Source organism: Psammomys obesus, unplaced genomic scaffold (assembly GCF_907164565.1).
Source record: "Psammomys obesus unplaced genomic scaffold, mPsaObe1.curated_primary_1811, whole genome shotgun sequence".
NCBI lineage: Eukaryota > Metazoa > Chordata > Mammalia > Rodentia > Muridae > Psammomys > Psammomys obesus.
Genome location: NW_026594311.1, coordinates 2,803,886 through 2,820,754, shown reverse-complemented (window position 1 = coordinate 2,820,754; position 16,869 = coordinate 2,803,886). Strand labels below are relative to the sequence as shown.

Here is a 16,869-nt window from a genome sequence, read left to right as displayed (position 1 = left end):
GTGTGTGTGTGTGTGTGTGTGTGTGTGTGTGTGTGTGTGTGTGTGTGTTGAGACAATCTCACTATGCAGCCCCAGGCTGCTCTCCAATTCCAGGACCTCCTGCCTCTGTCTCCTCAGGGCTAGCATCACAGGCCCGCACCATCATACATAGCTTGTTTGTAATTTTTGGCCTTGGATGCACACAGGAATCACCTGGAGGAGCTTTTGGACTCAGCACCTGCTTCTCACTTCTAAACTGATACTAATGGTTGTTTTTGATAGAAAAGGGCTGGAATCTGTTTATAGTCTGTATGGAGAAACACACTGGGACCCGCCAGAAACACATACACACAGACTGGCTTTAAGGAAAACACCTCACAGACAGAAATGTGCAGAAACGAAGTCAGCTGGGGCAAAACTGAAGGAGTTTGATAAAAGAGACTATTTTCCTTTCAGCAGAAGGTGAGGCATTCAGTGGCAGTAAGATTAGAGGTTTTAGGAAATGAAAGAAGTCTGGTAAAATTAATGGCAGGCACTGGGTAGGTTTCCTGGGCACAGATGATGGCCTCACCCACTGGAGACAGCATAGGGTGGTGTTCTTCATAAGAGATTTGGACTTAGGGTTTTTGTTTTATTTTGTTCCTTTTAAAATGTGTATGTGTGTCTGTCTGTGTAAGCTAACAGCACCTATCTTTTCCATCGGTGCTAGGAGTCACCTTCAAGTCCTGTTTGAGTGGCGAGTACTTGACTATCGGAGGCATCTTCCTAGTGCTGCTCTGCCCTACCCCCCAAAAGGCAGGATCTCACTTTAGAGCTCAGGCTAGCCTGGAAGTCTCTATTTTCCTGCCTCGGCTTCCTGAATGGTAAAACTACAGGCATATAGGAGTACTGCTTGGTCCAGTGAAGCTTTTAGGTTAGGAAACTAGACATAAATGAGACAGGTTGGAATCTCCAGGGAAGCTATGTGGAAGGCCTTGGAGTGAGAGGGAGATAAAACCAAAACAGAGAAGGCTGATAATTTGGAGGACCTGAACCCACAAGCTACCTAAGAATGAAATCCCGGTAGAGTGGGGAAGACTGCCTAGTCTAATATCCCAAATCCCTTCTCCTTAAAGATACCTTCCTGACACACAGGAAGTGAAGTGACAGCTTCCCCTCAGTCCCACCCCGAATGACTCACTCCTTACTCACTGTTCTTGAAGGGGATGTCCTCTTTCCCTAAGCAGTGGTTCTCAACCCATGGGTTGCGACCCCTTTAGGGGTCACATATCAGATATCCTGCATATCAGATATTTACCTTATGATTCATAACTGTAGCAAAATTACAATTATGGTGGAGCAACAAAGAGATTTGTGCGATTGGAGTCACCACAACATGAGGAACTGTGTGGGGAAAGGAATACGTGTTTATAAGCAAACATAACAGTGGTAGGAAGCCTGGGGGACTCATTGGGGCACGCAGCTATAAGGGATAGGAACTGAGGGTCTTTCAGGCAGCTTCCCGAGAACTGTGCCAAGCTCCTGCCTGTCCCATCTGTGAAAGACAAAGGGTACTTCTTACACAGCACCAGACTGAGAAGCAGAGAGGGGGTTCTACCTGTGAGGACATAGGGAACAAAGATCGGGTTGATGGGGGTTCCAGTTAATCATTCTGCAGAATCCTGGGCCCCAGCCACATGGCTGATTCCTTCTTGAGGAGGCTGGAACTGTGGCTGAGGTGGCTGAAACTAGAAAGACATCTGGATGGTCAAAAGGAGAGGCTGAATGTAATCGCTCTTCATCTATAATCTGAAAGTTTGCTCGAACCTCTGAATGGTCAGAGATGAGGTCTGATCTGTAGCTGGGCGTTCAGTGCCATGCACCAGACATATCATTCGGTGTGCGTGGAACTGAAGAGACTCCGGAGGAGAATACTGAGGAGGAATGATAGGTTTTTTGTTATGAAACAAACCAGAGTAGGCTATTCCGATGGAAGAGAAAATATTAGCAATATCCGTGAGAAAGATCCAGAACAGCAAAGAAAAGTTTCCTTTTTATTCAGTGCTTTCTCTGGACAGCTGGAGGCCAGGTACTTTCCTTGTGCTCTCCTGGTTGAATCCTGTAGTGTTAGAACTGTCATCAGCTCCTAGCAGATGGAAATGGGGACTTAAGAGAGGCTGAAGACATAGCTCTAGGTTGTGTAGTGAGCAACGCTGAGGAAAACTTGCAGACATAGGAATGGACCCAGGAAAGCACAGCACAGGCATAGAATCCACAAGGAACACTCTTTGTCTAAAAGATAAGGTTGAATGAAATGTGTGCGTGTGACAGAAGGCTGAAAGGAGGCTGCCCTGAAGCCATGAAGCATTTGGGATTTAAAAAGATAAAATGAGCTGTTTGTGTAGGGATGATCGTGAAGATTTCTGAGAAGGCTGACATGATCCATCTTGTACTTTGATGAAAAGCCTTCCACAGTACGTATATTTTCAGAAAGAAAGCAGAAGGGAGTGAGAGCAGACAGGGACCCATTCAGAGGCACAGATGTGGTATATGTCTGATCTACATCAGTGGTGGAGAGAACAGAGAGAAACCAGGCCTGATGCAAGCTCTGTAACATGCATGGAGTGGGTGAAGAACATGAATGCGGTTTGGGACATCCCAAGGCTGAGATGAGAAGTCAGAAATCTAGTGCTGTGAATTCAGAATAAAGGCTGAGGCCCCAGGGTCTCTCTGTAGAGGTGGCGGTGCACAAAGCATGTAGTGGTGGCTGTAGTTTGGGGCTGTCCCTGCTTTCACTTATCTCAAGGCATCCCTTCGCTACCACTCTGACGCCTTCTCCAGCATGACCCCCAAATCCCAGCTCCTAAAGGCGTTCAATCCACCACACCCAGAGTTCTTCCAGGAGAGGAATCCCAGTGAAGCAGAATGGGGCGGTGGAGAGGCAGAGCACAAACTTGCGAGGCCCTACGCCATCTAAAACCACATTCAGCCCAAGTGCAGGTGCATCTCCTTTCTTTCTTGTTGTGGGTTTGTGTGTGTACATGTGTATGCAAGTGTGGGTGCATGATCCTATGGGTGCACATGTGGAGGTGAGAGGTCAATGTCTGGTGTCTTCTGCTGTGGTTCTATTTTTTTAATTTTTGACTCTTTGTGTGCGTGTGTGTCTAAGTGTTTTGTTATGTATGTGCACTACATGCACATCCCTGGGACTAGAGTTTCAGAGAGTTGCAAGGTGCTATTTGGGTACCAGGAATCCAACCCAGGTAGGTCCTCTGCAAAAGCAACAAGTGCTCTTAACCAGCTGAGCCAGCTCTCTAGCCCTGGACCTTGCTTTTTGAAAAGGGTACCTCACTGAACCTGGAGCTCACTGAATGACTAAGCTGGCTGACCAGCAAGTGCCAAGGACCTTCTGATGTCTGTCTCCCAACCTTGCCATTACATGTGGCTACAGGTGTTAGAGATCCAACTCAGATCCTGGTGCATGCACAGCTAGCACTCTACTCTCTTTATCCACTGAGCCCTGCCCCTACCTCTCCCTCCTTCTTCCTTAAGTTAAAGTCGCTTACTTACAGTGCTGCCATCAAAACCATCTCCTTAGATAGAACTGGCTTCTTAGGAGAGAGAATAAAAGAATAATAGCATTTGAGAGCTATTTGCCTTAAGGACCTTAGATGCACTTAGAAGAAGCTTGGACTGTATCCTGTAGAAAGTTACTGTCTAGTCAGAGGGTTAAACTTAAATATGCTTGGCTGAAAGTGTCCTTTGAAACAAGTTCCTTATTGCAGAGGTGGCAACTGGGGCTCTTGAACATGAAATAGCTTGCCTAAGATTATAAGGGCTAAGTGTCTAGGCCAAGATTTGAACTTAGAAAAATAAACTGCAATAAAATAAAAATTGCCCTAACAGAACTGTGTAGGGGATACAGGAGAAGTAGCTTAAGGATGGCCCCATGTTCACGGAGGACACACTGAAAACGTCTCAGGACCAGGACCACTTGAACTGCAAAAATGACTTTTTCATTGAGTGAACAAAGTGGAGGCCGGAAGGACAACCCTCTGAGTGGGCAGAGCATGTTAAGCCATGGGGCAGTACCTACCTAATGTCCTGGCAGATACAGATGAGAGCATTTACAGCAAAGCGGTGAGACTGGTAGAGGACACCATGAACCCATGTCTGAACAAACAGTGGCCTGTTGAAGGGAGGGGCAGGCACCGGCCTGTGGAGCTCTGGCTCTCATACATAATAATTCACTCCAGCCCACCCTGTGCATGGAAGCACAGACCATGGCGGCAGGGGCTTCTAAAGCACAGCTGCATGGAGAGGAAGCTGTGGTATTCAGAGCCCCCTTTGGGAGCAGAAGACTGTGAAGCTGAGTTGTTAGCTGGTTCAGACAGGGACGAGACATCATTTAGAAACAATGAAAAAAGACATGTTAGGTGAGGGAGCTTGTTCAGTGATATAAACTGGGGCTTAAGAGAAGAGCATGAGCAACAACTAAGCGGAGAAGTAAGTCACAAAACTAGATACAAAACTGATTCACAGTATCCAGCAACTCAGCGGAAAAATGTTCCATGGCCAGCTCTGTACTGTTGCTAGGGAGACCCTGGGAATGAAACCCATATAACGGGTGTCTATGAGGGCAGCGCATAAGGCAGAAGCATAGGGGAGTAGCAGGAGGAGGAAGAGTTTATGGCCTCTTAGAGGAAGTGGTCAATCATTTATTCAAGTAACTACTGGGAACAGATTGCTGGCTAGTGATAGCTAAGATGTACCAAGGTTCTCCTAGTGTCAGGCACTGTTTTAAACAACCCTCTAGAATAGCCACAGGAATAAGGAAGTGGGGCACAAATATGTTCATGTTCCAGCAACATATAGCTAGTAAGCAGCCCGGCTAGGATTTAAATCCAGGCAGCATGACACTACAAATATATACACATGTATGTGTGTGTGTGCGTGCGCGTGCATACTGGCCTTTATACTGGCCACTGTTCAGAGACTGGTTCATGGCTCTCACCAGTTCGTTGTAAATGCTCTGGGCTACAGCCATCAGGAGACATACGTATACACACATATACATGTATGTGTTTGTTTAAGACAGTCTTGCTGTGTAGCCCTGGCTGGCATAGAACTTGCAGCAATCCTCCTGCCTCCCAAGTGCTGTAATTACTGGCATGTACCACCATAAAATAACAAAAATGAAATCATAATAGAGGTATTAGCAATACTTCTGCATCTACTCTTTAAGATGGGCCACATGACATGGAATACCAAAATTAATACATTATCTTCCCAAAGACCACAGTTTTCAGGTGGAAAAACTGTGGTCAAACTCTGACAGTTCAGGGCACTTGAACTTGAAGGACAATAAAGTGCAGGAGGAGCTGGAAGACATTTGTACAAAGTACAGGTGTAGAACATAAAAAAGGAGGTAACTGACCTTTCTTAATGGGAGTGGCACTGAATTGTGGGATGCTGGAAGGCCTCACAGTAGAAACACAAGAGCCCAGTTTTAAAAGTTGATTGCAGGGCTGGAGAGAAAGCTCAGTGATTAAGAGCACTGACTGCTCTCCCTGAGTTCAATTCCCACACCCACATGGTGGCTCACTACCATCTATAATGTGATCTGATACCCTCCTTTGCCATGTATATATATCAGGAAGACAGAGTACTCATATACATAAATAAATATATATTTTAAAATGTTGATTAGAAGCTTGGCATGGTTATTAGGAGGCTGAGGCAGGAGGATTGCCAAAAATTCTATGCCAGTCTAGGCTGGGTGAGACTCTATTTAACACTTTCTCCCAAAAGTAATATGGTTGACTATCAAACAGAATGATAAAGCACAGTAGAAAAAAAAAAATGGAGGCTCAAAAGAACTGGTCACACTAGATAGGCTTTTGGAATTAGGTAGGTAGAAAATCAATATAGGAAGATAAGCCAGAGGGCAAGCAACTAGGCCAAAGAATCTTACTTGCCTTTCTACAAAATGTGAGCTGCTTTTAAAATAGCTCCAGGGAACCTCAAATGTTCTTGGAATCTATTTTCTAATAATGACTGCATGGCTGGGCCTGTTTGTACAGGTTGGTAATCCCAGCTTCTTGGGAGGTTGAGGCAGGAGAGTCCCAAATTCAAGGCCAGCCTGGGCAACTTAGTGAGACCCTGTCTCAAAATGAAAAAAAAAAAAAAAAAAAAAAAAAAAAAAAAAAAAAAAAAAAAAAAACCAGAGCTGGGAATGGAGCCTATCATGCATAAGGCCCTGGGCTCAATTTCTAGTAGTTTTTGTCTCTGTCTCTTTCTATGGGGATTTGCATTTCATTTTAAATTACCCTCAAGTAAAATGAAAATCCCGGAATGATTTTAGCCTATGGATTTTATGCCTGGAACACTGTCCCTACCAGCCTCCTAGATGTGCGAACTTGAGTTTAAGAAATATAGGGGGTGAACTGTCAAAAAGATTTTAAGCAAGGGAGTAATAGGATCAGATCTGTAGGTCAGAAAGTTTCTAGTAGAGGTAGGGAGTCTAAATAATATTTTCACAGAGAGCAGCTCAGAGGCTTAACTGGGCATGGATAGGTTTGGTGCTGGAAAGACAAACTGACACAACTTGCCGTTGGACTAGTTATAGGGAAGTAGCTGGGAAGATATGGTAGAAATAGTCTAGGGTGCTCCCATGACCCTGGTTTAGGTAATTAATACCCAGGAAAACTAGAGGAGAAACAAGTGTGGAGAGAGAAGGATGACAGGATTTGGACAGCTTGAACGTGTGGAAACCAGGGGTAAATGGATCCAAGATATCCAGACAGCAACCTGCAATTCAGCAGGGGTCTGAGCTGAAACAAAACTTGTTTGCATTGTGCACAAAAGAATGGTGGTCATATAGAGGGCAGAAAGCCTAAGAAGGGAGACAAGGACAAGCTGAGAGCAACAGCAATGCAGAAGACAGAAGCTCAGAAGTCCAAAAACTGCTGAGAAGAAATAGCCAGTTAGGTGGAAGTACGGGGGCAGTTGCTCTAGAAGCCAATGCAGGGAAAGAGACTTGAAGGAAATGGTCAGTGCTGCTGAGTGCTATGGAGAGGTTAAATATAAAACAGCCAGAGAAAGGACATAAGAGCCAAGAAAGAGAGATTTCTACTATGGAAGACTTAAAACATCATTAACCAGGTCATGAAAACATGTGTACTCCAGGGAAATTAACAGCAAGAATAAAAGATAGCCTCCATGTAGGATGTAAGCAAAACACGGCAACATAAAGAACCACACATTAGGAAATTACAGTGAGAACAGGGGAGACAGCAGAATGGCACAAATAGAAAGGGGAGCTCCTCAGGATACTTTGTATTTGGTTTAGTATGTAAAATCAGTATTCCAGGGAATGTAGCTGGGAACATATAAGACAATACTTTGGGATGATCCCATATGCCTGGCTTAGATTATTCCCAGGAAAACTAGAATACAGGTATAAAGGGAAGAATGACTGAGTTTGGACATCCAGAACCTATGGTAACCATGGCCCAAATAGGCAGGGATATCAACATTATACAAAATATAAATCTCTAGACTAAAATAATCTTTCAGGGCTGGGCATGATGGGCCACACCTTTAATCCCAGCACTCAAGAGGCAGAGGCAGGCAGATCTCTGTGAGTTCCAGGCCAGCCTGGTCTACAAAGTAGGTTCCAGGACAGCCAAAGCTGTTACACTGAGAAACCCTATCTCAAAGAGAGAGAGAGAAAAAAAATCCTTCCTATAAGTTATCTTGTACAGAGGAGACAGACGTTTAAGAATGGGAGGTGACTTCTAATCCACAGCCATCTCACTACCTCTCTGATTCATCTTCATGAGAATGACATGAAAGCTAGGAGACAGTACCTGCCAGGGACACAGTCTAGATGAAGGCTCATGACAGAGAATGTGAGGAGCCATTAGGGGTTTGAGGAAACCTACCCCATTTCAAGTAAAAGAGCTATGCAGTAAGAAAAAGAAAGCAAAAGAGAAAGCCTGCATGTGTAGGCTTCAGAGTGTCAGACAACCAGGCTAGAAAGATCACTGGGGTCATTCCGATGTGAGGTAAGGGAGGCCCAAGGAACTCAGCAGCCTTGGTCCTTGGCATGCGTTCTGTGAAGGCATGTAACTCTTACCAAGAGACCACATTAGAGGAAGCCAGGCTCTGCCTGTGACACATGGGACTCAGGAAGAGAGAGACAGAGATTGTTAAGAAGTGTGTCCTGTGGAGTACACGATGATGTCCATGTGACATGATGGATGACCATGACTTGCCAGGCAAGTCACTCCCCCACCTCTCCTACAATTTCTAAAGCCCTAGCCCCTGTGCATTCCAGGCTTTGAGGAAAAAAATCATCAAACTTCTGCAAACTGGTGCTTAAATGCTCAGGGCAGGCTAGAAAAGGGAATACAGCTCCTGCTCTTACTGCTGGCCAGGGCTAACCCACAAAAGGCCCTCTTGCCACTCAAATTGAGCGCACAGGGAAAAAAAAAAAAAATGCCCAAGCCTTTGTAGTTTCACTGGACATTAATCAGGAGCTGAGCAGGGTGGGCGTTTGGAAGGATTCAGCCTCCGTCCTGCCTAGTGCTGGGATCGGCTCACACGGCTCCTGTGTCCACAGGACACAGAGAATACATTGTCCAGAAGGAGGATTATTCTGTACAAGAAACTCAGACAAAGGGGGAGGTTGTTTCCAGCTGCTTGGGGGAGGTGTGGAGGGGGTGGAAAATGGCTCAGCCTCACATTGGGGCATTTCTGCAGAGTTCAGCTTCTTCCTTTTAGCAGCAGGATAAGAGGTCTAGCCTGTACCCAGTGCTGCCACTCTACATAGCTACAGGAAACTTGTGGCTACAACCCACCTAACTGTCTTAGCTGTTGCCCGCACAAGGCACAGTTGAGTGTGGCGAGCCAGCTAAGTAGGACATCAATTTACACTGAAAGAAGAGAAAGAACAAGGTGACCAGGGCAATCAGTAAGGACTGAATCCCAGCCTCAGGACAGAATGGAGGGAGAGAGCTTGGGCAACCTCCGTTGGACTTGACGTTGATTCCATAAGCTTCCACCTTCAGTGGGATGAACTGCTGTGGGAAGTTTCACACCTGCTGCTGCTTTCTCCATCCCAGAAACAAACCTGGGAGACAACAGAGAAGACCTTTGCCCATCTAACCCCCTTATCCAAGGGTCCCAAATGTAGCAGAGAGTACAATCCCCAAGCAGAGAAAGGGGGTCAGAAACCGCTGGAGTAGTGCAAGTTATCTTTTATAGACTGCAAGTGTGAGCAAGTAAGCAGCTCTGTCTTTCTCACAGGCAACTCCATATACATTCCTCCCAAAAGACCAAGTAGTTGAGGTTCCAGACATTCTTTCCATCGTGGGGTGAACTGGTATATGAACCCCAAAGTGGAAGATCAACAGATTTGTATGCAAAAGCTCTAGAGGGAGGAGGTGGTGGAAATGACAGAGCGACTAACTTAGGTGTGGGTGCTTCTAGCACCCAACTGTTTGCTTAAGGGCATGAGATGTAGGTGAGGACCTGAATGCACTCCTCCTGCAGCAGGAGGATAGTCCTGTTCTTGGAGGGCAAGAAGCCCATTTCAATAGTATGGTGGGAATGGAGATGGTTCAGCTGGGGCAACAAAGCCTCTCAGGATTGATAACAGGTGGAGTAAAAGACAGCAGTCAGCAAGACATGCTCAGAAGGTCCGGAAAAGCTCAGCTAGAGCTCTGTTCCGTACCCCAGTTAGCGCTGACATTCAGTGGGAAGGGAAAAGATGAGAAGATAAACACCACCTGGATGGGCTGATGGGCCAGCCTGGTTAAGTGGGGGAAAGTTTGGCATTGCCTCAGAGCAGATGACAGGACTCCCCTGGTGCAGTGTGTTGTGGCCGGTTAGCTTTGTCAACACCACTCACATCTCCACAGATCACTAACAGAGGACCATTTTTTCCAAGCCTTTGCTGCCACAGCCTGGTAGAATGCTGTCTGACAGAGACCAAAGGCCAAGGTTCTTGTGTGTAACAGAAGGGAATACAGACAGTGCAGATGGCAGTCGTAGGGGTTTAAAATTAAAGAAAATTAAAGATAAGGATATACTTTCAGGAGAACAAATTAGAATTGCCTGGTGGCTCATAAATTTCAGTCACACAACCCTGAGCCGGGGAACATCAATTTAAATATCTTTATTGAACAGAGAAACCCTTTGGCCCACTTCTGCTGACTCAATCCCTGCCCTTGCCCACAAAAGAATGCTGAGAAAGGCAACATGGCTGGCTGTCCAAAAATCCACTGTTCGTCAACTCTACAAAAGCAAGCAAGATGAATGGGCCGCTGCCCTCCCACTTTCAATCCAGATCTTATCCGAGCCTCACGTTTAGTGAAAGGGAAGAGACAGAAACAGGGAGTAGTTACTGTGCGGACAAGTGAACCCTGACGATTCCCCTCAGAGGAGGAAGACAGTATCTTATCTGTGCTGCTACCTGACAGGGACACTTCCTAAGAAATCTCCCACTGCTGGTCCCTAGACATCTTCCTAAGCAGAGGAGGGTAAAAGATGGAGACTTTTACCTATTTCCCAGGTAAAAGCTGAGCTGACTTCATTAGACCTGTAGGTGGACAGTGTTCCCCAGAAACCTCTTCATCTTTAGCTTAGGGCTAACAGGATGGGACCTGAACAGGAGGTAACTAAAGAGACAATATGCCTCCAACACATACAGGCTGCCATGGTTCCTGGATTACTTGATCCTGTGTTCATTAGCTCACCACTGTCACGAGCTGTAGGAAATCACAGTAAGTTCTGGATATAGGACAGTGAATGGCAGGGTGGAAAAGTAAGAAACTCATTTATTCAAGACCCAGTATTTCATATACCATGCTAAGTGTTTTACATTCATTTTCCCATTTTAATCCTCACAACAACCCTATGAGGTAGGTATTATCACCATTACAAATGAGAACATGGGCTCAGAAAAATTAGGTCACTTTCCCAAGGTCGCATGGCTATTCACACTGGAGCGGAGATCTGTCTCTTGCTGAAAGCCTGTGTTCTTTCTATTGTACCTGTCTAGGTAAGCCTTGAGCAAAAGATAAATGTCATTGCTCAACTCAGCACAGATCACCTGAGAGCGGAGGCTGCTGCCCACACTCACCGCTGGTAGGGATGCATTGAGGCTGACTTGATGTTGGTTTTTATCCCACTTGGCATTTTCCCTAAAAATAACACAAAGAAAGATATCTGAAGCAAGGTAAACTTTCACAATAAATCAGAAATGCAGCCTCTTGGATTCCTTCCTGTCATCTCCTGTACCTCAGAACCTCTGTGGCCTCCAACTCTAGATGGCAGAGATCAGAGGCCATGGCTCTTCAGCCGGCTCCCTCACGGAACATATCTAGAGAGAAAGGGGTGATCTGAAAGGAGCGAGGAGGGGTCTGAACAGCCCTGTCCCCTAGAATGGTCTCCTGCCCATCTACTTTCAGAAAGACAGTTAACTATGTAGCCCCTGTTTCACATCACTGGTAAAGAGTACCATGTTCTGCTACCTCAGTTGTCCTTTTCCCTGGACAGCCTGCAGACAGCTTTGCAGCCACTGCTGCGAACCCCTCCAGACGGCTCTTGCAGTAAGCAAAAAGGAGCATGAGAGAAAGCAAGGAGCCATGACCCAAGGGACAGGGTAGGAGAAAGAATCCATAAAGGACTGGCAGACTGCCAGCTTAATTCTTGATTATCTACCAAATGGTCTTGATTAAGGTTTGGACACTTATTTCTTTACCTAAGAGACACACACTAACACCCAGAATAAATAGGACAGTTGAAACGGAAGTCTGAGGTGGAAGTAAATGGTGACACCAGTTTCTGCTATTCAAGGTCCTTCTTCCGTCTCTGCAGAGCTTTGAACTGTCTTCTGAGTGACAGTGCAAAGGAAGAGCTTCCCAACTTTGGAAGAGGGTGAGGATGTAGGAGGCTTAGATGCTCTAGCTTATCCCACATTCCTGTGAGATGTCACCTCACCTGGTTGACCTGCTTGAGCCATCTGGACTCCGCTGAGGATTGGCTGCTGCTGGTTGGGAGCACCTGCCATCTGAACTTGCTGTAATCCTGAGGCTCCTGCAAGGATAGTACCAGCTCCTGGCTGGCCGGGTTGGCCAGGCCCACTGCTACCTGAGGGTCTCCAATTAGACAGCCCCTTCCCAAAGGCAACAGCTGCCACTAGGGCATTAGTGTCTGCAGGGTTGAAAGTCTGCTTGTTTGGCCGCAGACCTGAGGGAAAAAAAAAGCAAGAATCCTCAAGTGTATGTCCAACTCTGGACTAAACCCAGCAGCTGGGAGACCAGTGACAGCAGCCAGGGCTTATCGTCTTGACTGCAAAGCCATCAAGAATCCCCCAGGCCCATCAAAATCCCCAAACCTATGATTAACTTTCACTTTGTCTATTCCCACCATGTGCTTTTTTAAGGCTAGTCTACACAACAAACACTAACAGGATCCAGATCCTTTTCTTACCAGTTCATTCTCCCTACACTGCCCCGCCCCCAGTATGGCTCAGACCCCAGGAGAGCCTCTCCAAGTCCTGGCACCAATGTAATTGGTACAGCTCTGAGGGGAAAGGTTTCCTGGTGGTTGGGAGCCAAGGAACATCACAAAGTCACACAGCACAACAACCTCACACAAGACATTTACCGGGAAAGACACAGAGGATGGCCACCTCTGCTCAGGAGAAAAGTAGCCTCTTATTTTTTTTTTACATCACATTTACTTATTTTGTGTGTGGTGGTCAGAGGACAACTTGTTGGTTCTTCCCTCCACCATGTAGGTCCCAGGGATCAACCTTAGGTCAGACCTTTGCCCATTGAGCCATTCTGCCAGTCCCAGGAGTTGATTCTTATGTCTTTCTGCACCATGAGGCAGGGCGCCATTCCTAGTTAGTGATCTTGCACAGCTCTCCCTTTGTTCTGCCACACACCCCTCCTTACCTCCACTCTCTGATTCTCTTTCCTCTTTGCTGATTTTCTCCAGAAGGTTTGAGCACATTTTATTCAAGCTCTGGATCTGCTTCTATAACACACATGAATTGATGTTGTGATTAGTAACGATTTTGGGGAAGCATCTTCCCTGTGCTCTTCCAGAGGCAGCTTAGCTATAAGCAAACCCACATCCCTACTAGAGAGGCTAGGTCAAGTCTTGCTTCTTATGAAGGACAGGGATGGGGCAGCAGCGCAGTGACTCAATCCAACCTGAGCTGCATCCGCACCAATTCTGGCAGCATCTGTGGTCAGCTGCTTCTCTTGCTCTTCAACTTCAGGGTCGGGCTTGGTTCTCAAATGGTCAGGGACAACCTCGTGGCTGAACACAGGCACCCGTCCTTCAGTTTGACGCTGTAACACAGATTGTATTGATCCTATTGTGCTATCCAAATAAGTTGATTCTAACCCCATTTTCCTTCCACAGGAAACTGCATTTTCAGAGACAGCACAATCTGAGGCACAAACGTAGCTTTTTGTGACACTGTCTTTTCACACATTCTATCAGGATTAAGACGGATTAAATTTTACCCTTACTACCACACTGTAACTGTCTTGTTGTTTTGCTATTTTATGAATCCTCACCCTCATTCTGGGGCCCAAACCCAGGACTTCATGTTTGCTCTACCACTGAGCTAAATTCCCAACCCCATATTTTAAAGTCTAGAATAGACAAAGTCACAGGCAGGCATAAGAGACTTTTTCTTTTTGCCTGATATATATGTCAGAAAAGAAAGGTCATGGACTTGGTGACACAGGCCTCGGTTTTCAGAGTTATTTAAAAGTGACTCTCCCGCCTTCAGAAGGATACGAAAGCAGGTCCTCCAGACAGCAGCCCTTACTTTTCATTGCTACACAGAGGGGCCAGTCAACAGCTGCGCTTCTTACCATGAGGTCTTCATCTCGGTCTGGGGACAGCACCAGAGGGATGATGACCTGGTTACGGAACAGGGGCGTCTTCTCATGTTTTAAGACCTTGTTCAGAGTGTTCAGCTGTCCAGAGAGCAATGCAAAGCTGTCCAGAACAGAGGGCCTGGTGGCGGCAGGACGTCATCAGAGTTACTTTTCCCTACAGAATAATCTCTACAAGTTCCTAATTCTGGAACACCCAGACTCAGCCCCGGAAGACGCACGGCTCTATGACTAGCCTAGGCGAGAACCAGAATTGCTAGCAGAAATGATGGAGTTGGGTAAGAGGAAGACACTTTCAATTTCTGACATGGATGCAGAATAAAAAGACAACCCATTGTCTGCATCATTCTACAGCAGGTTGGATCTCAGAATCAGCCACCTCTGTGGAAGGAGATCCAGCATGAATGTAGCTATAATGGTCTTCCACTGAGGAAATTCCTCCTTACCAAGGAAGTCAAAGCATAAGAATTAAAACCTAGAAACAGGCCAGGTTGTGAAATGGGGCATTTCTCTGTTTCTTTGTCATGGAGGCCTTAAGCCAAATTATACTTGTCAATGTTGGGCAACCTAGTTCTTTCCAAATCAAAAAGGATGTTTGCAAACTGATAAATAGTTACATCACTGGAGATATCCCATCGGCCAGGGGGCCTGGCCCCACTACCATGGCCCTCCCCAGCTGTCCTGGCAGTCCTTACCAGGTTAGCCGGTCATACTCGTTTTCCAGCTTGTAGATGAAACTTCCCAGTGAATTCTTCAGATCAGCCACTTGACTCAGCAGTGCATCTAGTGAGGCCTCAAGCTGCTTCTCCTCCCTCTGTGTCAATGACACATTTGGTTACTCAGGTACACCCGAGTGCAACACATACCGAAAAGCTAAATTATTTCCTACCTTGATATCTGGGTTACAGACAGCGGTAACCCTTAGACCTTTCAACCCGTCCTCCCACCAATTGATTACTCCTATCGTCCTCCTACACTGTGGCCCTTCGGTAAGGACATTGCACCAGATCTAATTCCCTTCAGCCTGCACCCTCGTGATTTTACTGGCTTAGAACTGTATCGCTTAGGCCTTTATCTTTTCATTTCCATTCTCTTCTCCCAGCTCAAAATGCTTGCCTCTTTCAATAGCCAACATTCTTAGAACCGCAGTAGGGTTAAGAAGAACACGCTCAAGCCGCAGCACAATCTTCTCTGTAGGCCTAGCCCTTTTCTGGCAAACAGACACAGTCTGCCTACCATACTACTGTTTGCTGTCATCATGCTGCTCCCCTTGGGGGATGGAGAATCTTTCTTGTATTGTGTCACTCTGTGGGGTTGGTATTGCCACATTGCTTTCAGGAAAGTTCGGTACATTTTAGAAAGGTTTGCCACGATAGCAGGGGTGCTGGAGGCACATACAGCCAGAAGGAATCCTTGAAATTCATCATCTCATGGGTTCCTCTGTAGTACACCTACACCACCACCGTCTGCCTTGTGAGCTGTCAACAACACTATCTTGTGGGGTCTCACTCGTTGCCTATATGCAAGGCTTTCTCTGAATACCAGCTCTGCAATCTCCCTCCCCAGTCCCCCAATTGGTCGGCAATCTATAGCATTTGGCGCTTCGATCTTCTTGCTGAGTCAACGTGTACTCGTGTATCTCTGTGCCAATATTCCAGTGTCTCTTTTGTAAACTCGGGTGACCCATAAACACTCAAACGGTAGGATCGCCAGGTGCAACAAACCAAATGAGTACAAAGGCGAGGAAACCTACACATTGTTTTTGAGCGCTGGGCAATTTTAAATGCTGAGCCAGCTGAGGGTTTCCGTTTGACCATCTGTGGACTATTTACTCCACTTCTCCGCCCTTAGCAACTGGGCACAAGCCGGGAAGAGTGATGCAAAGCTGATTTGCAAAGCTGACAAAGTGACTGATGGGGTTGGATACTGGGTTCCACCTACAGCCTCGGATTACAAACAGATTAGTTTTCGTCCTTGGTGACCCACAATCCCTTCAGCCTTCTGAAGCCTTCTTTCGTCAGTATCCAAGGCAGCCTACTACTTTCTCGATCCTTTCCCACACTCAATCAAGCAAGTCCGCCTAGCCTCCCCGGGCCTCCGGTTAGCGAGCTCAACATCCGCGCTTCCCATAGCTGTCCTCGCCTTCTCCTGTTCCCGCTGCCTTCCCTCAAGTAGCCGAGGACTTTGCCCTCTCCTCACAGCCCCAACTTCCTAGCGTCCTTTTCCTGCCCACCCTCCGGCCCGGTGGGTAGCGACTGCAAGATCCAACCCGCTTCTCACCTGCATTGCCCCGGCCCGGCTGGAGCAACCACTTCCACTTCCGGTTTCGCCCACAGCCGGGCTACCCACCAATCAGAAAGCTCAGAACCCAGCCATCCCAACGACTTCCGGTTCCTGCCCGGTGCGGAGCTAGCCGGGTCAGAGGTCAGGAGTGGAGCGGCCTCCTTGGCCCGGGCCGGCGCGGGAGGGCTGTGTGATGGCCTCGGAGCGCCCGGAGCCTGAGGTGAGGGACGAGCGGGCGCGGGGCCGAGGCCCGAGGGCAGGCGTGTCGCAGCCTCCACCCTCCGGAGCCTCAAGGAGGCCGTTGCTGTTTTGTTTACTCTGGTGCCGTCCTTGTCCTGTCGCCCACCTACAGATCTGGATATAGTGGTGCTATTAAAACTCGCGTTTGGGTTATTAGTTGCGGTTTTCATTGGCCACGCCGAAGCTGACTGACATTGCGGGGGTTTTGCATCTTATCAACTGGAATGCAGTCAGTAGCACGAGTTGTTTTCGCTCTAGCGTTCATGCTTTTGGAAAAGCCCTGCAACCCCTCTAAACTTCACAGATCCTGTTTCCTTCTTTATAAAAATATTTGTCCTGTGTTGGCTTGGGGACCACAAGTTAAGTCAGGGTGGGCAAATGAGGCACCCCCTAATGCAAAGAGCTGTATATGTGTGTGTGTGTGTGTGTGTGTGTGTGTGTGTGTGTGTGTGTGTGT

The 16,869-nt window shown here is 47.0% G+C and overlaps 2 protein-coding genes across 3 annotated transcripts in view; one reads left to right on the top strand and one right to left on the bottom strand.

Annotated features, from left to right (window-relative positions):
• Window positions 1-10,126: 10,126 nt before the first annotated feature.
• Med8 (mediator complex subunit 8) lies at window positions 10,127-16,222 on the bottom strand. Its single transcript, XM_055618548.1, has 7 exons — window positions 16,170-16,222; window positions 14,585-14,703; window positions 13,866-14,010; window positions 13,191-13,331; window positions 12,930-13,011; window positions 11,968-12,216; window positions 10,127-11,168 (listed from the first exon to the last, which is right to left on the bottom strand). The coding sequence occupies exons 1-7, from the start codon at window positions 16,173-16,175 to the stop codon at window positions 11,104-11,106; spliced, it is 807 nt and encodes a 268-aa protein (XP_055474523.1). The 5' UTR covers window positions 16,176-16,222; the 3' UTR covers window positions 10,127-11,103.
• Window positions 16,223-16,314: 92 nt separating this feature from the next.
• The window catches only part of Szt2 (SZT2 subunit of KICSTOR complex), a 44,543-nt gene continuing 43,988 nt past the window's right edge, over window positions 16,315-16,869 (top strand). For both annotated transcript variants that reach the window (XM_055618401.1, XM_055618400.1), the window contains exon 1: window positions 16,315-16,392. In XM_055618401.1, coding sequence (XP_055474376.1) covers window positions 16,366-16,392 — 27 coding nt within the window. In that variant the 5' untranslated portion in view covers window positions 16,315-16,365. The remainder of the gene's footprint in view (window positions 16,393-16,869) is intronic.